The 22,535-nt window shown below is 35.4% G+C and overlaps 1 protein-coding gene across 10 annotated transcripts in view; it reads left to right on the top strand.

Moving 5' to 3' along the window:
* Positions 1-22,535, top strand: part of POSTN (periostin) — a 38,089-nt gene that overhangs the window by 11,454 nt on the left and 4,100 nt on the right. For 3 of the 10 annotated variants that reach the window (XM_040583734.1, XM_040583736.1, XM_040583738.1), the window contains exons 6-21: positions 450-596; positions 3,168-3,309; positions 4,503-4,715; positions 4,870-5,004; positions 5,871-6,019; positions 6,545-6,681; positions 7,451-7,581; positions 10,423-10,553; positions 10,726-10,828; positions 11,164-11,231; positions 11,819-11,864; positions 14,033-14,080; positions 17,365-17,460; positions 18,072-18,161; positions 19,769-19,846; positions 20,468-20,548. In XM_040583734.1, coding sequence (XP_040439668.1) covers positions 450-596; positions 3,168-3,309; positions 4,503-4,715; positions 4,870-5,004; positions 5,871-6,019; positions 6,545-6,681; positions 7,451-7,581; positions 10,423-10,553; positions 10,726-10,828; positions 11,164-11,231; positions 11,819-11,864; positions 14,033-14,080; positions 17,365-17,460; positions 18,072-18,161; positions 19,769-19,846; positions 20,468-20,548 — 1,795 coding nt within the window. The remainder of the gene's footprint in view (positions 1-449; positions 597-3,167; positions 3,310-4,502; positions 4,716-4,869; positions 5,005-5,870; positions 6,020-6,544; positions 6,682-7,450; positions 7,582-10,422; positions 10,554-10,725; positions 10,829-11,163; positions 11,232-11,818; positions 11,865-14,032; positions 14,081-17,364; positions 17,461-18,071; positions 18,162-19,768; positions 19,847-20,467; positions 20,549-22,535) is intronic. The other 7 variants (XM_040583735.1, XM_040583737.1, XM_040583739.1 and 4 more) reach the window with 5 other exon arrangements.

Below are 22,535 nucleotides of genomic sequence, written 5' to 3'. Positions count from 1 at the left end.
GAAGCATTTAAGATTGTAGGGAACACACATTCAGTGTTTGGTTGGAAAAAAAACTTCATTTTTATAAATGTTATAAGTGTCCCTGTTAAGTCACTCATCTTTCTTGCCTTAAGTGCATCTAAATGTTTATGTTGGATACAGTTTACATCAGTAAAAACTGATACAATCACCATATTAACCAGATAGGGAAAACAAATCTGAATAATTGCAATAAGAAATAAAACATGAATATGAAATCAGAGTAGCCTGAATAAATCTGCTACTAGCTTTCCAGAAGCTTAGTTTGCCTTTCAATTCTTAGGTTTTACTTAAAAAAAACCCCAAAAACTGAAAGAACAATAGTGAATATATAATATACAGTACATGAATTGCCAATCTGTAAGAATCAAATTCCAAGTATATAATAAAATTAATGCTTAATCTTCTACTACTTGATTCTTCAAATCTAGGTTGTTACCGTTAACTGTGCCAGGATCATCCATGGCAACCAGATTGCTACCAATGGTGTTGTTCATGTCATTGATCGTGTCCTGACCGCTGTTGGAAATACCGTTCAAGATTTCATTGAAGTTGAGGATGATCTTTCATCTCTTAGAGTAAGACAAGAATAAAAATGCTTCTCTGGTCTTTTAGGTTTTTGTTTCCTTTATTTTTTTGGGTTTGTTTCCCACCCCTCCCCCCATATGTGTATGATACCTGGAAGTAAGAAGGATTAGTTCAGTAAGAGACAGAAATAAAGTTAAGAACTCCAGTTAATATTGCAAGACTAGCTATATAAAAAAGCAAAGGATATTTTACATAGGGAGTCTGCTTCTGATCTTTTGTGGACCAGAGAAGATTATGTCAATAGGACAGGATGTGTCCCTCTACATGGAAAAGTGTCTTCCCTTCAAGTACAAAGGTAATGAAATGTGTGAACGTAAGTTACAGTGTCTGGTGCTAGATAAATATGAATAATTTCAATGGACAATAGAAAAATTTAAAAAACCCAAACAAATTCCAGAACCTAACTAACAACAACTTTCAGAACACCAGTAGATAATGTGTAGGAAGGATTTTTCTTGCAGAGAGGAAGTAGATATTTTTCTGTCAAATTTTCTAATTTCTCTTTCTGGAGAATGTATCTGCTTAGTGTAATGGGATTTCATGCTGCACATATTAAAAAAAAAAAAAAAAATCAAAAAACCCCTATAGTTTTGCAGATAGCTTTTATTCTTTTCCCTCTTCCATGTCCTCAAAAAATAATAATAATAAAAAAATTGAATGCAGCGGCATAAAGGTGGAAAAGATCCTCTGAATCCTTTAAATCAAGCCCATGACAGTCATAGGCAACCTCATCATTTAAACCCCTTAAAAAAATGAATATGAAAACCAAGCATTTCTAGTCTCCAGCTGAAAAAGAAGCCCTATTTCATTTTTTCCTGTGTAATCTTTGTTGTATCTCTTCTATTTGGATTTAACTTCTGTGAACTTTAAGCAGACATTATCACTTAATCCTAGATAAGGTTTTACCTATTCCTATTATATTAATTTGCATACCTCCCTAACTCTGCTTGAAAAAAATCTTACTGGTTTCCAGGATGCATGCTATCATCATGCTTGGGTTTTTTTCAGTTGCATCACATTGCACTTAACTTTCTGACTTTTCAAAGGATGTAAGCCCCTGTTTATAACACATATGCCTGCTAATTCCTGTGTGTATGCTTTTGCACTTCATACTGCTTTGATGACTTTGGCCCCAAAAGATAATGTGCTAATGAAACCATTAAGCAAAATCAGTCCTAAGACTAATATGACATTACTTTGAGGATGGTTATTTGCATCTTCCAGATTGCGAATTTCTCACATGTACTTTATCTTTCTGTCTTACATTGAGCTAACAGTATTTCAAATTTAACTCAGCAAATTTTTTAGTCAATTCCACATGTGTTCAGTTTTACATATGTTCTTCTGGCAAATCTGTTCATAATTTATATTGGCATATTCTATCATATAACCCTTTAAAGCATCATATATTCTCACAACATCTTTGATTACTTTTCCTGCATAGTTCTTTTTCTTCAGAATTCGATTCTAATGAGCACAGGCTGTAGCTGCCAAAGAAATACATATTGTTATAGTATTTACTTTTAAGATTAATCTGATAATGGAAACACCCAAACTGTGAGGTTGTACAGATGAGATTTATAAGCAACTTAAGAAAATTTATTTAAGGAATAGGAGAGAAATTACATTTTTAGAAAAACATTGAATTGGGTTTTATTTAGTTCTGACTGCTTACCTCTTCATCACAAGAAGGTAGAGAAATTTTCATCAATTGTGTTTAACTTTTCTTTTTTAATGTCCAGGCCTGTGTACCATATTAAAAACCTGGAGAAAAATTTTCCTGGCCTCAAATCTTAAGATAGAATAGAATAGTTCAGTGGGAAGGGACCTATGATGGTCATCTAGTACGATTGCCTGACCAATTCAAGGCTGACCAGAAGATAAAGCATGGTATTAGAACATTGTCCAAATGCCTTTTAAACTGACAGGCTTGGGGCATTGACCACCTCTCTAGGAAGCCTGTTCCAGTGTTTTGCCATGCTTTCCTAATGCCCAGCCTGAACCTCCCCTGATGCAGCTTTGAACCATTCCTATGCACCCTGCACTAGATACCCGGGAGAAGAGCTCAGCACCTTCCTCTCCACTTCCCCTCCTCAGGAAGCTGCACAGAGCAATGAGACCACCCCTCAGCCTCCTGTTGTGATTCAAAAACTCCTCCTAGTGTTTAAACAAATTAGTCATACACCTGTAATATTTTTTTATTATTTATGGGGCATATCATTAGGTTTGCTAGACTATTGCTTTCATCTAATTTGCTAAAACCTCTATGTTCAAACTTTTCATTTAAAAATTTAGGCCATAATAAAAATCTATACTCTGCTGTCACCCCTATGCAAATGTATTGATTGCTATTTAATTTAGTGCTAAATTAAGGTGCTAACTCAGTGTATCAAGATGCATTTTCCCCACTAAATTAACTTTCTATTACTTTTTGTCAATTCATTTTTTCATCTTTCTGTAACACTGATCTCAGTCTAGTACCTGTGGTCATTAGGTGAAACTAGACAATGTATTCTGGTAATATTTTAAACAACCAATATTAAAACAAATTTATTTTCTAGGCTGCTGCCATCACATCAGATGTCTTGGATATTCTTGGAAAGCCTGGTCATTACACACTCTTTGCTCCTACTAATGAAGCTTTTGAACGACTTCCAAGGGGGGTTTTAGAAAGGATCATGGGTGACAAGGTGGCTTCTGAAGGTATGTAACATTTTTTGCAAATGAGAAATACAGGTGAGTGGATCAGAAGATAAAAACTACATTATCCTAGTGACTGAAGTTGAGCACCTCTACTCTCATATATAAAGGAAGAATTATTTCTTCTGTCTGATTTTTCCACTTACTAAAGATTCAAAGTCACTGAAAACTTAATTTCCAAAACAGTTGAAAAGAAACTGAAAATATAGGTACATCGATGTTTTTAAGAGTTCAGCTGCATAGCTCTGATAGAGATTCCTGTCTCTAGCAATGCAGGGATATCTGAATGTGGAATTCTTCCATAGCTTTCTTATGAACAGTTTTTTCATACAAAAAAGACACGTTCTTCTAAAAGGCAAGTTCTGCCCTGCAAGTTGAACTGAATTTATACTGTGTAGTCTGACAAACTGTAACAGTCAGCACACTTATTCTTCTAAGAACTACAATAAAACTAATAGCTGAATCAGTCTGTTATGTGGACAGTAAAGCAATGGACCACTTAGAAATGGAAGGCTCATTTATGAGTTCCACTGCACTAAACGAGTTCTCCGTCATTTCATTGTAGCCCGATTAAGTCACTGTGCATATCTCAATGGAGAATGATGAAAAGGAGGGTCTGGACTAATTTTAATGTGAGACATTAACTAAAAATAGAATCCTGAAAAAACATGACATTTTTGTTGTGGTGTGTTTTTTGGTTTGGTTATTTTTTTCCCACTTTATCTTCAGGAGGCTTTGGCTGATTATTTTGGTACCCACAGAGTACACTGAATCTTACTTGTATAGTAAGGCATAACAAAAAATAAATCTGGAGTCGACATTGCATAGTCTATAAAGTTTTGTACTCACAGGCTCATTTGGAGCATATCATGCTCAGTCACCCAGTTATATACTCTGTCACACAGAGATCGCAGCATAACCGGTATATTTTCATAATGCAAGGGATGCCAAAGATTTTTTACCATAGATATTGTTTAAAGGCCTACAGTATCAATTCTCATATAAATAACTTCCAACAAAGTATCTATGAATGTAAATAAGCAAATACGATGGATAAGCTAGTAAGCTATTGAAAATAGTGTAAATGTAATAATGAAATAATTTATTCCACACCTATATTTGAATATTATACATGTATATATATGAATATATGTGTCCAAACACCTATATATGAATTTCCTGCTCTTTTCTCACAGCTCTCGTGAAGTTCCATATCTTAAATACTCTCCAGTGCTCTGAAGCCATCACAGGTGGAGCTGTCTATGAAACCTTGGAAGGAAACACAGTTGAAGTTGGTTGTGATGGTGAAAGTCTGACTGTGAATGGAGTGAAGATGGTGAAACGCAAAGATATTGTGACAAGCAATGGTGTTATCCATCTCATTGATGAAGTGCTAATTCCTGATTCTGGTCAGTGATGTGTATGAAAATCTTACACTGAAGATGTTTTCTATGATCTTACCTAAATTACTTGTTATATTGGTATGGATAAGCATGAGAATCCAAATCAGGAAAAGGAATAAACTGTGTGTTAAAATACCTTTTCCTATTCCTTTATTTGCAGCCAAGCAAGTCATTGAGCTTGGGGGTGCCCAGCAGACTACTTTTACAGACCTGGTAGCACAGCTAGGACTGGCATCTTCTCTAAGACCAGAAGGCCAATACACTCTCCTGGCACCTCTGAATGGTGCTTTCTCAGGTTAGTAGCCTTAAAAGATTATGCTTTGAATGTCAAAATAAACAAGAATATTTGCTACCCTGATAGTTTTCCAAATAAGCCCCAGTACTTGTTCTAAGTCCCAAGGAAAGAGCCCTAGAGAAACAGAGATACTTCATGCTTTCAAAATACATACCATGCAGAAAGACAAAACAAGCCTAACTACCAGGTTGCACAACTTATTTTTAGTGATACCGTTTGTTAATGGAAGTAGTATCACTAAAATAAGGTAGAAAATATGCATGCACAGACAGATTGTGGGAAAGGAAAGATATTAATGAACTGCCAGTTCCCTTAATCATTAAATTCACAATTTATGTATTTGCAAAAAATTTATACAAGAAGTTTGGTATTTTCCAGTACATTAAAGCAAAGAAAAACTCATACAAATATACTATAAAAAAAAAGGTGTTTGCATATTTGAATAAGTGACCACACGGGCATCCTGCCCTTCCCCCAAGAATGTGAGTGTTGACTCATCACCACAGAAGTGCGTTTGGAAAGGTTTTAAGGTGCACATACATAAAGGAAAAGTTGTAATAAGAACTTCAGCAGTAATACAGAAGATGGAGCAGGCCCACATATAAATCATTAGCCATATTATTTATATTAATTGATCAGAGCTATGTCAAGAGTTAATGACTGAATTTAAGGAATGACAGTTTGCAGAAACCCCTTAACAATTCATTTTCTGTGTACACAGAAGAAAGTACAAACCTTAACTCAAGCATTTCAAAGAAAGAGTCAGTATTTCCGTGGTCTTTTAATATAGCATTCACAGTTAACCTTACTTAAATGACAATTCACTATATAAATCATTATATATTAATGTTTAAATGGCTTTGTAGATGACACCTTAAGGATGGATCAACGCCTTCTTAAAACGATCCTGCAGAATCACATTGTAAAAGTGAAAGTTGGGCTCAATGAACTGTACAATGGACAAGAGCTGGAGACAATTGGAGGAAAAGTGCTTAGAGTCTTTGTGTATCGCACAGTAAGTGAATGGGGCTTTCTAACAACACATATCCCAACCATGAGAATGGAAAATCGTGACAGAATAGAAGGCGAAGTTGAATGAAACCTCCAACATTTACTGCTATGACTATCTAGCAACAATTTTCAAGCCCTTAAGCTAGGAAAAAAAATAAAAATAAATATCTTTATTGATGGAAACTTTGGTTGCATGGAAGACTTTTCAGGAAAAGGAAACAGGATTCCAGATTTGACACTCCAATAGCAACAAATTTTTAAAGCTATTTTTTAGAACTAATTAAGAACATTCTCAAGGGAAATTTGTTTGGAAATGTTTACACCATATAAACTTAGTCCAAATTTTGCTGCTTTTGCTTTCTCAAGCTATTGCCAGTCAAGAATACACGATTTCACTGTAGGAAGTACATATGAATATAATTTTTAAATTTAGGAGCATGTTGGGAAGTGTGCATCCATCCAATATTATCAAATATATATAAGTGATTATCATTGTGTGAATAGCTCCACTTGTTTCTCTTTTAATCAGGCTGTATGTATTGAAAACTCATGCATGGTCAGAGGAAGTAAAGAAGGAAGGAATGGTTTTATTCACATCTTCAGACAGATCATCAATCCAGCAGAAAAGACATTGCATGAAATGCTGAGAAATGATAAACGTTTTAGGTGAGTAGCAGTTTTGACAGCACTGAGACTTTCCTACAAGGTGTAATTATGTGTATGACACAGCAAGTCTGAGAAATGGACTTGTGGACTGTGCGTTGCTGGATTTTGGGGGGCAGGGAGGGCAGGGAAGGGATTATTACTTCCGCCTCTTAAAAAAAAAAAAAAAGAAGAGGGGGTAGGAAAGAAAAAATAAAATCGTTCTCCTCCAGCTGTGTGCTGAAAGAGTTCCTAGACTTTATGCTAGAATGGTTGTTTGCAGCACATAGGAGTCAGTAAAACGCCAGAATGAGAGGAGTATGAGGACTAGCGGGATTGCATGATACATTCAGAGCTATAAATGCCGCAGAGCCTGGAGGTTTAATTAATCAGTACAATTCTATATGGGTGCAACATGATTGCATACCCTTCCAGTACATATTTCTGTTCCCTTCCTGCAAGTATCTCAATACTCCTAGAGACAGCAACAACCCTTGGCACCCGCCTGCTTCATCTCTTTGATGTGTGTGTGTGGGGGGGGTTATTTGATGAATTCTGCTCTCATCCAGGCTCCTAATATTTTTCTCAAATCCATCTTCCTCAGTTTGCTACTCTTAAAATTGTCTTCTTTTTTCTCATTCCCCTCCTCCACTGTCTATTTCTGGGAAATAATGACAGTGCTTGAAGATTGATGAGCTATCAGAAAACATGAGGGAAAAAAGCACCTGGATCCGAGTATAGTTACCACATTTCAACAGAATATATTTGTGGTTTGTCTGTCTATTGTAAACAGCATTTTCCTCAGTCTGGTGAAAGCTGCAGATTTAGATGATGTTCTGTCACGGCCTGGAGAATGGACTCTCTTTGTTCCAACTAACGATGCCTTTAAAGGTTTGACTGATGACGATAAGGATATACTGATAAGTAAGTACCATAAGAAAACTAGAAATACAAGCAAATGTATGATCTATAGGAAAAGTGGCTAGTGCACTTTGTACACAAAAGCTATCTGATAAAACAGTTTACCTTTTGCATAGAGCAGGTCATAGGACCTCCCTAAATTGATTCTTTCTTGGGGTCTAGAGGAAATATCTTTTTGGAAATATGCATCCAACCTGAATTTAAAATTAAATTTCAATCCTTAAGGTATTATTCCAAGGTGTAATTATCTTCAAAGTTAAAAATCTGCATTCGTTTAATTAGCTTCAATTTTTCATCACTAAACCTTGCTATAAACATTTTTAAATTGAAAAGACTTTCCTATCAGATTTCTTTTCTGTTTGTGACCATTGCATTAAAAACTATGTAGTATTGACTTTCCTATCTTTCCTTTACTTTCTGCTTTCTGCCTCCACCCAGTGATCTCTGATATTACCTGTGCACTACAAGTTAAATATTGAATATATATTGCTAAATGCCAGTTTATGTAATTTCTTTCTATCTTACACTTTTCAACTCTGGAATTATGTAGATTTTTCACAAGATTTAAAAGTAATTTCTTTAATGTCATGCTTTATTTCCATAAGTTAAGAAATGCACAGTGAATACTTTAAATTTCCTACAGAATTTCCCACTAGAGGGGTAGACTGTGGCCACAGCACTATAGATATTTTTAGTATATTTGAGAGTAATAGACCCATGCCAGATTCGCAAGTGCAGGAGTGGTTGCCTTGAATCCCACATCCAGAAGGTCAGTCACATTTTCTGTTCCTGAACTTTTCAGATCAAAGTTTGAAGAGATGAAGTCGAATCACATGAAACCTTAATGACTTCAAAGAGTCCAGCTCAGAGCACTGATAAGCAGAAATCCCAGTTCTATACAGCCTTTAACCCACTAATGAGTCACTATGATTTTGAATTATCTCTTCAGCCATTTAAAATTACAATAGTCATATAAATTACCTTCTAGTGTAGTGTGTCTCTAGTGACTAACAGTGAATTAGTAGATAGCCTAAATGACTAATGTTAGATAGCTACATAATGAATTTAAGCTTGTCTCAAGGCTCTGAAGTAACTTGATAAATGCTATTATTCTGTTTTTATTGGACTATATAGTTACTAACTAAGATTGAGTTTATCAAATCTATTATTTTTATCTTTGGTTCACAACTTGACTTTGTAGCCAAGTGCCATGGTATTTTGGAATATTTCTATAATTAAAAATACACTTATATGCCATTCTGCTTTTCAAGGGGCTTTAGGTTCTACTTTTTCCTATGATTCTGACTCAGTTTCTACTTACTTTCCTTGGTAGATGAGATTTTAGTCTACCTCCCTATCCTTTTGCAGCAGAAAGTCCATTTCTTGTCTTGTAAGTGAGATTCTTATAAGCAGAGATTACTTTCTGGAATTCTGTCTCGGCTTTCTTTAAAGGCATTATGTTGATTTCACCATAAAAATTAAACCTTAGAATATGTAAATTTTGAAGGACTATAAAGAAATACTTTATTTGTAAGACAGGCAGAAAACAAAGATTATTGTAGCCAGTAACCATTGTGGCAGAAAACAAAGGTAAGCAGTTTGTGAAAACAGCTTTTGAATGGTCATGCTTAGGCTTTGTATATAACTTGATGCTGTTTGTGAATGGTCCAGTCACAAAATCTGAGTGCTGATTTTAGTAGGAAGAAAAAGAGCATTTAATTTCATTTCAGTAGTAAAGTGAATTCCAGTAAAATAAGTGATCAAAGCAAAAAGCAGAAAAAGGAAAATGTTCACTGAAAAACATACCAGGAAAAACATAACCAGACAGTATTTCCACTGCAGTTTCATCAGGGCTGAAAGTCCTATTAACAATCAACATCAGTATGTAATGTTAACATGAAACTTGTAACAGAACAGTCAATATTCCACGTAATGGCACATGTATTTCAAAACTGCTCTGCTTGGTACCCTGCCTCCTGGGGAGATTATGGGTATTCCTACAGCCTATCCTATGACTGAATCTCCATGGACCCAGAGCACCAGACAGCCTTGTCAGGACACCAACTTGGGCTCCAGAATCCATTTCCATTTAAGACAATTTTGGAAATGTTGAAGGTTTTTTCTTTTCTTCCTAAATAAAAATGTCAAACTTTGAAATATGAGAAACATCCCTAGAATAGAGGGTTTTCCCTTTTCCCAACTTCTCCAAGCTGCATCTGGTCTCTGTAAGAACAGAGAAAAACAGCACTCTAAAAGACTTCTTTTCTGCCTGAAGTAAATATCAACTCCCTCCTTCCCCAGATGGGAAAAGACGTGTGTATATAAAGAGTTGTGAGTTATCCCCAGTCATCTCAAAAGCATGTTACCACAAGAGAAAAATTATATCGATTGTTAGCTATGGTTACCTTTAATTGCAGCTATGTTAAGGCTGGAGTTTGTCTAGTAGCTTGGTGAAATTTCATATTGCTCACTGCTTAGTGGTCCTGAAATCATTGTGTTTGTGAATGCTTTGTGGAGCATAGTTAAGAAAAGGGCAAAAAATCTGATTAGACGTGCAAGCAAATAAGAGAAAATAATATAGAAAAATAAGAAAATGCTGACTCCTTTTCTGTTCTTTTGCTTGAAAGTTCTCATAATGTCTATGTTTATGTTCTAAGAACCTTTTTGTCATGTGGTTGTTTTTTCCCCTTTATCATCATCTTAACAGACTATATTGTATGTGCTCATGATAGTTTCGTTCATACTGTGCCTAGTTCTGGCTCAAGTCTGTGTGAACCCTTAAAATTTCCAGAAAGAATTATACATTACCATTTAATTTTTAATTCTACTTTTCTTTTTAAATAGGAGACAAAAATGCTCTCAGGAATATTCTTCTTTACCACTTGACACAAGGAGTATTCATTGGAAGTGGCTTTGAGCCTGAGGTGACAAACATTCTTAAAACCATCCAAGGAGGGAAACTCTACTTGAAAACAGTTACGTGTTGAAAAAAAAAAGTCTCTTTAATACAGCCTTGTAACAGGGATTTGACATTTCACGTCTATCCATGTTGCAGAGTGGGCTGCATTTCTATGAATGCTATATTAAGGTTTGGGGATATTTTTTAATGTCCCTAATAACTTGTGGTCTCTTTTCATCCTATCCCAGGTAAATGATACTCTTCTGGTTAATGAACTGAAGTCAAGAGAATCTGATCTCATGGCAACCAATGGTGTCATTCATGTTATTGATAAACTCCTATATCCAGCAGGTGAGTATTAGTTCATGTAATTTATACACACTCTTCTGAATCTATTTACAAGTTATGCAGGTGCAATAACTTAAAAATGTTAATTCCTGTAAAAAGACAATTCATATGTGGAAAAAGAAACAGCAAATTTACCTCGCTACTGTTTTGTGTAAGAGCCTTGCTTGAAACCATGGCAACTCTGAAATTCTGTGAAAGTTAAATACGTGGAAAACAAGATGCTGTAGGCTATCTTTTCCAGTGGTATAAGTGCACACATACATCTCCTGATCACTGTAAATGGAATTAAAACGAACACAGATGTATGTTTCCTCTTATATGCCTATTTCTTTTGCCAGATCTGCCTGTTGGAAATGATCAGTTGCTTACAATCCTGAAGAAGTTGATTAAGTACATTCAAATTAAGGTACTCTTTAAATAATTATCCCTTCATCTTTTTGGCAGGATCTGTGAAATCATGTACATTATAATTCATAAGTGATTCTCTGGTCCCTATGTTTCTTCAGCAGACAACATATTAAATAGCTCCCAGTTACAAATATAAAAATGAATGATACACTGCACTCAATAGTTAGAATGTATGTTTTTGACACCACATATCTGTAGAATATTTGTATTTGGATAACTCCAGTGTGAACTGGCCCAAATCTGCTCTTTGTTTCAAGTACACTTTATCACTCCAGCAAAATAAATCACTTCTAAATCCTTGAGGCAATTTGTCTTTGAAGGAAATATTGAGTAAAAAAAATATTAATGCTATGGCATTAAAACCACCAGCCTCAATAGCCTGTGGAGAAAAACAGGCGCTCTTATCTATCTCAGCTAACCTCTTGAGATTATATTCTCCCTCAACAATGAATGAAAAGACCTTGACAAATAGTATAGCTTAACTTTTACATCAATGAAGCAGAGAATCCCACCCCCATTCATTAGGAAACTAGAAGCCAAGTATACTTTCTTTTAAATTTTAAAATTACTTTTCTGTATTTATAGTTTGTTCGTGACAGTACCTTCAAAGAGATTCCACTGACGTTTTACAGTAAGTTCATTCTAAATACATCCAGATGGGTTTGAGATTGCTTTTTAAATCTTGCCAATTTCAATCTTGAATTGTAGATCTTTTTTTTTTTCAATTAAAAAGAAAGAGAATTCTGGGAAAGTAAGATGTGCCAATGAATCACAGGAAGAGTAAGACTCAAATTAGAATGTTTCTGGCAGTTATGCTACTGTATGCATTTTCTTTCCTTTCCAGACGTTTGACAGGAAAGTAACCCTGAAGTAAGCTGTTCAAACTCTTTGGGGTAGGCAAGATACATATGGAAAATATTGTTTTCCAGTTTTTAGCCAAGGTTCAGTGCTTGGTGCATAACAGACTTGTACTGTCTCTCTCTCCAAGATGTAACATTGTACTGTGCTGACTCTTCAAGATGTAGCATTGACCAAACTCGGCAATGAGATGCTTTCTGTTTCATAGATGTTTCTAGAGGGACAGAGTGCACGTGTTCCACTTGTTTCCCATATGTGCACATATGAGGCTTGCAAGAGAGGCAGTTGTTCTGACCATTTTCCTTTTAAGAAGTAAATGTAAAAAAGGAATAACTTGTTCTTTTGCAGCCTTTTTCAGGGTTTGCATTTAGTTTCTGAATAAAAAGTGGAACTGTTGAAACAAACTGTTAGAAGACAAAGGTCCTCCTGAAGCTTTGGGGTTTGAGTTTTGAATTTAGGTACATGATAAAATTTCTATAGGATCTACTCACATTTCTCTGTAGAAATGGAAACCATCACATTAGACCTTTGAAAACAGAAAATGGATGCACTAAAGTTAAAAGACTCTTGGAACAAAAAATGCAATTATCTATTCTGATGGCAAGTTGAATATGAGTCAACAGTGTGCCCTGGCAGCCAAAAGGGCCATGTGTTTCCTGGGGTGCATCAAACACAGTTTAGCTGGCCAGTCAAGATAGGCGATTGTCCCACTCTGCACTGGTGTGGCCCCACCTTGGGTATAGTGTGCAGTTTTGGGCACCTCAATACAAGAAGGACATCAAACTATTTGAGTCTGTCCAGAAGAGGACATCCAAGGTGGTGAAAGGTTTCAAGGGCAAGATTTGTAAGGAGCAGCTGAGGCCACTTGGTTTGTCCAGCTTAAAGAAGAGAAGGCTGAGGGGTGACCTCATCGGAGTCTACAACTTCAACAGGAACCACGGAGGGGGAGGTGCTGATCTCCCTCTGGTGACCAGTGATAGGACAGGAGGAAATGGGATGAAACTGTGTCAGTGGAAGTTCAGACTGAAGCTTAGGAAAAGATGCTTCACTGAGAGGGTGATTCATCACTGGAACAGGGTCCCCAGGGAAGTGGTCATGGCACCAAACCTGCCACAGTTCAAGGACCATCTGGACAGTCTTAGTCATATGATTTAGTTTTAGGTAGTCCCATGAGGAGAAGGAAGTTAAACTTGATGATCCTTATGGGTTCCTTCCAACTTGAGTTATTCTATGATTCTATCTCCAATGGCCAGCGAGAGTAGTGCAAGAAGCGATGTCTGTAAACTGAAGCAAACAAGGTCAATGTCAGACATGAGGGAAGTTGTAACTGTTCATTTAGTTGAATGCAGGAACAGGAAAGCTGGGACCTCTACCAGTAAAGACTTCTCTACCAGTGAATGGATATGAGTCAAATAACAATCTATCAGAGATGTTCAATGAATACTAGAGTCTGTCTTAGGTATAGAGGAACAACTCCATCTTCCAAGGGCACCACACTTGTCCTCTCCATGATGTTCTATCAAGTGTAAGAGTAGTTCTGAATGTCAGAGGGTTTCCTCTGTTTACCAGGTTGGCTCCCTAATCAAAAGAAAAGGGCAAGATTTTAATTTGTGTCAGGGAATTGTGCAATTCTTTATACAGGGAATTGTATGAGCCATTATTATTATGTAGCTTGCATTATCATGGGTTTCATGACCAGTGGGTTTCATAAGGCAGAAAGGCAAAGAGCACGCCAACAGACTTTGCCTGCAGATGACTTGTATACACCACCATTTAGTAACTAGAACAAAGATCTGTATTCTAAAACCTTTTGAGTTACTTTTCCATCTATTAATATCTGTGATTTTATCCACATCAATGGCCAGGCCAAATCTAACTGATCATTACTATAAGGAAACTACAAATGGAATGTACTTTATATTCCATTTTCTATACTTTCAGAAATTAATATAATTGAAAGCAACGTCCAGCCCATCATCAGAAAGGAAGGTAAATGAGGCAATTAGTATATATATTTCTGTATATGTTCATGTACATATACAGAATATATATTGTATCTGTTTCCTTAATAGCAAATTGTACCAAATAACTCCAGGACATTCAAGACTTTGCTGAAAAAGCAAAGATACAAATATTGCAATTAGAACTGGCTGAAATATTTTACATAAAAAGATTTCCTACAGTTTTTCTCCCCAAGTGGATTTTCTCCTTTTTCTATGGGCATTTAAAAATACGTTTTAAATAATATTTTTTAAAACCATTTCTTTTATGTGCCTGAAAAATTACTATATCTTTAATAAAATAATTTCATTTTTTAAATTAAAAGTGTTATTTTAAAAAATTAAGTAGATTTGTTTCTTATAATTTGAAGGAAAAACCAATCAGTTAATTTTTCTATAGTGTTCAATCAGTTCTAAATACCAATATCTGTCAGATGCCTGGAAAGGGCAGTTAGCCAAACTTATTTAATTTCTCGAGGCAAAAGCATGACTTGAAGATTAGTGGTGGGACTGAAGAGATCAAAAAGTGGGGCTGGGACTGTCAAAACCTCATGTGATTCATAACAATTAAAAAATCCATTGATTTCACTAGATCACTACTAATGAGCTTCAGTTTCTTATTGAAACAAAAATGCTCAAAGGGTTGAGTTCAACTGAGGAGGAAAGCAGTTAAAAATGTTTCACAACAACAATTTTATCCAGCCTTTTTAATCATTGTTTCTGGGAGGACTTCCTCCCAACAGAAGTGACATGAGCTTGTGTTTTCTGCAGGTTGCCTGTGCTTCAATCTCGTTTAGGATTAGACATCATCCAGCATATATATTGATCTTTGTTGCCTAGTCTCCATCATTAAAACAGATCCACAGAGCAATATAAATGGATAGGTTATTCCATACAGTAATTCACCCAAGATATTTTGGAAATTTTCCTGTGATGAAGGTGAATCACTCTGAAAGTACCTGTTCTTCTATGTTAAATCCAGAAACAGGGCATATAATTTAGGTGATTTACATGTTGTTCAGAAATTGATAGTTAACCGAAAAAAAGCCCCTCTTTTGAGGAAAAAATGAAATGTCTGAGCACTTCTACAGTTATATATACAGCTAAGTTTCATTCACCACAGACAGAAAAAGTATGTTAGTGAGTATTGAAGAGTTACTCCTTTCCATTGCCAGTACAGTACTTCTGCTTTGGGACATACTCCAGGGAATGATTCCTGGCCAATACAGCCTTTCTGCTGATGATTCAGAAATAGACCAAATAAAGTAATTTCTGGTCCTTCTGAGCTTGCTAGTAGTAATGGTAGTAAGCAGTAGCTTGCATCAAAACCATATAAGCCCACAATTATCTGTAGAAAAAAGCTGGCAACGCTGCACGTTAATTTCTGCAGCATATGTCAGGAAGTTCTAGCAGATCATGATGGAAAGGAGATTTCAGTAAAAAACCAGAACCATCACCACCCCCACGTTTAGAGGGTGATGCCTGTCTCAATGTTTTGTACTTTAGTTGTGCTTCCACTGTCCATGCATAGGCAAGTTAAAGGGATCTAAATAGTTAAATCTGATTGAAACCCAAATCTTAATGGATTACATGTTCAAAAGATTGATCCTAGACTAGGCAGTATAGCAAACTGGCTTTGCCTTTTGTTTTGCATACATCTGCTGTATCAACCACATAGGAAGGTAAAGTAATTTAGAAATATTAAAAAATGTAAAACGATTGATAAATATTCATACATATACCTTTGACATTTTCAGTAATGTTCATCACTTGCATCAATGCATGTATTCTCAACACACAAAAATGGCTCTAAATTTAAAACAGAAGCAAGTGAATGAATCTTGTAAGAATGCCTCTTTGAAATATTTATGAATGTTTTTTTCAGCCAGAATTGTTAGAAAATAAAAGGAAAAGCAATGTTTTATTCAGCTATTTAAAACTAAGAGTAGATGAATAGAGCTCTATAATAACTGGGCATCATTCTGATCCTATCATATCATCTCACCTGCAGCAAATAAATGAATTATTCAGCTCTAGCTAACCTATGCAATAGCCTGCTGCAAAAACAAACAAAAATGTATGCTTGGATTTGTTATTAGTGAAGGACACTAGTTAGCCTAAATTGTACTGTTTTCAACAATTAACACCAGGCACACATATTAAAAAGCTATTGTTAAATCCTGATCAGTAATTGGAAAAATAAAAATAAAAATATACAGTATCTATTCCTACATAAATTTATATGAAGAAAGATTTTTAAGGGATTTTTAAGGAAAGTGGGAGAGATGAGCTGTGTTAAGTTTCTAACTCTGAATAGGGAATAAGGGAAGCGTGCGTTACAGCAACTTCTTAAGCAGATGTTACTGAACACTTGTTACAGAAGAACTGTGTTATTCCTGTTAATAGACTGCATCAATAGTATGTTCCTAATTTGCTTGTTATCTGCTGCTCCAGCCTGTCAGAGATACATTTGGATCAGTGTGGTCTATAGGGATTGCACAATATTAAGAGGTTTGTGTTTGCATTGCAATCAAGATGACCAATCCCATGCAACTCAAATGAATAATGCTGACAAATATCCTTACAGCAATTCCAGTTGATATGTGAAGCTTTTTTTTTTTTTTTTTTTTTTTTTTTTTTTTTTTTTTTTGTTCTTTAAGCTTGATGACAACTGACCAAGTCTTGGTAGCCTAAAAAAAAAGCACCAAATAAAAAAACCCCAAACAACAAATAAATAACCCAAAACAACGTAAGGGAATTCTGATTAAAAGTCCTAGTTTCCTCTTGGATATCTATACAGTTAGTAGCAAACAACATGACAAATATTCCTCTCTCTAGTCCTTTTTTAAGCTTTCATACAATAGTTTGCATACTGATGGCTAGTGGAACAATAGTAATAATATTCCAACAGTGCCTCAGAGTATTCTTCTTACATATATAGAGGAACACTTTCTTTCAGCTGCTGAGGATCTGTTTTTTGCCTGAGACTTGTCAACAGATGTTAAAAATATCAGATACACAAAAGTGTTTTTTTTTAAAAAAAAAGTAAATAGTAAGTGTGCAATAGGATCTAAATTTAAGATGGCATGAGAGGAAGTACAAGATTGTGTATCATTGCTGCAAATGGGTTTGCAGATTTAAAAAATCCTCCATTACAGTCATTGGGTTTCTTTTGGATAAGGGGGCATAATTCTAGCTTCATCTCAGCCCCATGGAACACCATAAATATTTTTATGACTATCTGTAATGTGTTGTTTTTTTCCTGTGTCACAGACCCATCTATCACACAGATCACTAAATTAATTGAAGGGGAACCTGAGTTCAAAATAGTCAGGGAAGGGGAGACAATAACTAAAGTGATTCATGGAGGTTGGTATACTTTTAGCAACTCAATTTGTATTAGTTAAAATTTGAAACGTTCGTTATTCCCAGTCTGTTTCTACTTTATGTAGGTGATTCATGTGTGTTATGTTAAACAACTGTTCTGTTTTTAACAAGACCTGGAAGTGTTGTAATTGTATTGCATCAATTCATTCTTACTTTTCATGAATTTAAAAATTTAGGGGTTTTGTCTAGTTGTGTCCCATAGCTACAGTCAAGACAGCGTTAGAAATGCTCTGCATGCTGACATAAGATCTCTCTCTGTTAAGAATTATTTGCTGGTGGTTTTCCTGCATCAAAAATGCAGTAGATAATTCTGTGACAGGCAATTTTATCAGACAGAGAGATAAACTTTGCCTTCTGCTTTGCTAGGGACATTGAGAAGTTCACATCTAGGATGCTTTTAAGGGAAAACCAGCATGTAGCCATCCTAAGTTTTGAGGAAACTTAGTTTCTGGTCTTCTCTGACCATTTTTATTTTTCATAAAATATGCAATAGTATTTCCTTGTGTAAGCTTGAGTAAGTTTCCATCTCAAAAACAGCACTTGTAACACTATTCACTGCTTGATTAATGTCTTCGATTTAAAAATCCTTGTAGAACCAATTATTAAAACATACACCAAAATCATTGATGGGCGACCTGTGGAAGTGACAGAGAAAAAAGTAACAGAAGAAAGAATTATTCAAGGTAAATTACGCTGAGCTATTCACACTTAGTAAAGTTCATTATTACATACAAAAGTAATGCATCTTAAATTCTGTCCTGATGCCTGAATTGCATTGCCTGGAGGGAAATGCCTAAATTACATTTCTTAGAGAGCTGCCTATGTATGGCTAAAATTCTGGCTGTGGGTGCTACATACACATATATGGAAACGGCAACAATATTTTAACAGCATGCAAAACAGTGAAAACTTGCCCTTTTTTTTAAAATATATTTGTGAAAGGTCTGCTTCTGAAAGCTTCTTGCTACCATTTCAGGATGAGACTGATTTTACTGAATTCTTTTAGTCTGGCTTACTTTAGAAAGATGGCTTCCCCACCCCCACCCCCGCCGTGTGTGTGAACTTTTGGGGTTTATATCTCAAGATAGGTGTCATTTGACCAAAGGTAGACCTTTAGTGTGTAAATACCTACTTTTGTATGTAATCCCAGGCCTGGGTCCCTTGACAATCATTTCAGAAAAAAAAAAAACAACCAACCTTCTCTGTTTCTCTGTAAGGAGGGGCCTTGACTGGTCTGACATCCACAAGTTAGAGATGTGTATTCAGCTAATATAAGATAAAATTTACATGAATCTGTGTCCCTGGATCTTCTCCCACAGTAACTTTAAAACTCTTTGTCCAATTTCATTTGACCTACTACAGAGACATTTCTTTAAGAAATCTAGAAACTTCACAGAAATTGGAAAGTGCAGTGAGGCATATTTAAGCAGTCACAAATTCTCTGCTAACATGTTTTGATCCCCTTGCTTAAAATATCACTTGGAATGCTGCCATTAAAATTTTGTTTGCCAGAGAAGTTGTAAAGAAAAGACGGTGTTACAGGAACATTCTGACTTAGTAGAAAGTCTTAATATTAAGTTTATTTAGAAAATCTTAAAATTCAGTTTAAGTAGGCATTCAAGGAAGAGAGAAGTAACAAACCAGACTTAAGTTATTCTCACTCAGCTATTTACTACAATGGAAATAATTGAATGCAAAACAGTGGTGGTTTCTGAATAAACCTAGGACTATTTTTCAACTCAAAATTTCTTGGTGAGGAAAAAACCCAACCATATTCTCATTTCTCAATTTCCAGTTTCACTATTATCCCATGTAAAATGCTCAATATAATGTAAAATGCCAGAGTTTGAGACCTGATATTTCCTTATTATCCCTCTGTAGTAGAAACTGATTAAAAATCTCAAATGTTAAGCTCTGAAATTACACATAGCAGTAGTAAAAGCAACAATGTATACTTACAACAGTGGATCCAAACTTTTTTTGCACCTAGGAAGTATCTGATCTATGACCTAATACAACAAAGTGTTGAAAACCGTGTCTTACTTCAAGAATGTGAGCAGATATTTACTATAAATATGTTAAATTTGTCTGAGTACTTTCCTTAATAGCTTTAAATACTATTTGTAACCCTCTTTCAGTTTAGTTTGGGACACAGTGAAAGATGAAATGACCATAAAAGCAGATTAAAGCATATTAACCATGAAACCATCCTAAGTGTTAAATAGGAAAAAATAACTTAGAAGGCAATCCTATCTAATTAAAGTCGCTGTCTTACATATCTTTTTTACAGGTCCTGAAATAAAATATACCAGAATTACTGCAGGTAGTCCAGACAATGAAGAAAAGTTAAAGAAATTACTTGAAGAAGGTTAGTATCCTTATTTTCTTTCCTTCCTTTAATAAAAAATAACATATATATTACTTAAGTAATGACTGAATAGATAGTCGATGTCTTCAGCAAAGGTGTTCATACTGCACAATCATACCTAGAGATTAAACCTCAGAACCTGACAAATGTCCAAAACTAACATTCTGTTTTTGAGAGTCTGATCTTCACATTTCAGTCAGCAAAAGAGTTGAGGCTGCCTGAGTCTAATTATATAGGGGTCCTCAAACTACGGCCTGCGGGCTGGATACGGCCCCCCAGGGTTCTCAATCCAGCTCCTGGTATTTATAGACCCCCCCACACCCCCGCCCCTCGCCGGGGGTTGGGGGGGGAAACCAAGCAGCCGCAGATGACTGCCTGCCACTGCATCCACGCGCCGGCCCCCTGGTTAAAAAGTTTGAGGACCCCTGGTCTAATACATACTATGCTATGTTTGTCATAAAAAATATGGTGGGTTTAGTGATTACATGGAATTTAATATCATAACAGATGAACTTTTTAATTCAGCAAAATGCTGTGACAGGATTAATTTGGTAGTATGCTGTTACAGGATTGTCAAATGTTTTCTGTAAATCAATTTTGCCATAACCTGTATCCTATCAGAGGTTACCAAGGTGACCAAATTTATTGAAGGTGATGGTCATTTACTTGAAGATGAAGAAATCAAAAGACTTCTGCAGGGAGGTAATACAGTGTATAACAACTAACCTTTTTGCAGTAGGCTATGATACCTGAAACCCCTCTCAGATACGTTGATCACATTTTAAAGACTGACCTAGCAGAAGTGTAATTTTAATGGCAGAAAAAATAAAATGCTGTATATGAAGTGCTAGATGCCTGTGAAATGGAAATAAGTACCAAAGTTTGATTAATCAATTTTTATGATATTGATCCTGAAAAAAAAAATCATTTTTTTCAGTCTTTAAAAAGTTATCTAATTAAAACTCAGGGGAGCAATGAAGATTTATTCCACTAGCTGTGAACATTTTTTCAGCAAATTTAAATTTGTGAAAAACACTAATGAAGTGGAAAGTATTGTAGTAGGCCAAATTCATCTGATTAGTTCTTCAGAAATGAATATTCATTGCCCTCAAGTTAATAATCAAAGGCATGTTTAGCATCCTTCTTTCAATGCTTACAGGTGATGGATATCAAGGCATTAACTTTAATTCTCTTCAAATATAGCATTCCAAGGAATGGTTTTCTTTCCTTCTTGCTCTCTTATATCTAACAGTTTTGGCAATAAATAACCAGTAGCTGTAGAAAACTGGCAAAAGAACTTCTGCTTATGAAATTAATCTTTATCTATGAATTTTGAATGTCCTTTGCTTCATGTAGATTAGAAAAACTATCTGTAATAGCAATGGGGAATAAAAAAAGAGAATTCAAGTGGTGTGGTTTTAGTACATGTTAGTGTAAACCTGAGTCAGAAGCTCAAAAATATGTATAGATGTTTCTCGTGGCATAAATTAAGTGAATCCACTTCATTTTATGTTCACTTTTTAGTAATTTACAGACTTGAATACCTGTGAAGTACTTCACAGCCAGCTGTGTGTTCACTGAGCTATCTTGTAGTCCTTTAACAGCACTATTCTGTGGATATGACTGATACCAGCCTTTGGTTAAGTAAAAAATATAGTGATGGAGGATGGCTTTCCACCAAACAAAACCACGCTAGTTGATAATATAGCTAGTCTTAGAGGAATGCCAAGATATCATTATGAATACTGTTGACTATATTTCTTTCTTCTGCTTTAAGTCTTAGTTTTACCGATCTAAGTCAGGATTCACCCATAATAATTGGAGAGAAATAGGAACTTCCACAGGGTTTTCGTGTTTTCCTATCTTAAGTGTCCCAACTATGTGAATAGACTTGCTCTCTGGTGATGCCTATTTCAGTTCTGAATATTTAAAAGGAAAGTTGAAAATGAAAGAAATTATAGCAAGTAAATCCTTCCATGTACTGGATTGTGTTCTATTGGTGTCAACCAGGCAATAAAGAGCAGGATCAAACTTCATCTTTAGAATTGTTCAAAATTCTGGTGACAGGTCTGATGCCAGGATCTAACAATTGCAATTGTAATTGTAACCAACTTCAGTTAGAGAGATATACAATACCTCAGATATATACAACAGATACAATCTGTAGAGATGCATTTTACAATGATCCTATAGGTGTATGGAAAGATGATGAATAGTTTCCTTGTAGTAAATTTGGAAAAGAATACTGTCTCTTGAATTCTTGCTATTTTTCCTTGCTATTATATGTTAGTTTGCATAAGCATCCTTCTTTACAGAATGGACCAAATAGGCAGATTTGTCTCTTGTTTTAATTTGATTTTTCTTTATCTTTTCCATGATTTATGCAGTCAGCTACCCCTGGCTGCCTTGATAATACCTTACCATATGTTTAGCCAATAAAAGCAGATACACATGCTGCTTTATGGCTGTTGGTGTTAATGGCGATTATGCTTTATGGCCTTCTTGTATACATCAAATTACTTCTCTTTTACTGAAATTTCCTAAGTGTTTAAATCTGAGTCCAGTCACAGGCAAATGTATTACTACTGTCTGAAGTAAAAGGAATGATTTCATATGGGCTGTAATTCTACTCATACAATACCCAGCACTGCTTATTACCACTGGCAGTCTTTGCTGAAGCAAAACTTCA

Source organism: Falco naumanni, chromosome 2 (assembly GCF_017639655.2).
Source record: "Falco naumanni isolate bFalNau1 chromosome 2, bFalNau1.pat, whole genome shotgun sequence".
Classification (NCBI taxonomy): domain Eukaryota; kingdom Metazoa; phylum Chordata; class Aves; order Falconiformes; family Falconidae; genus Falco; species Falco naumanni.
The sequence above is the reverse complement of the archived record's forward strand: the minus strand, read 5'-3'. Positions and strand labels throughout refer to the sequence as shown.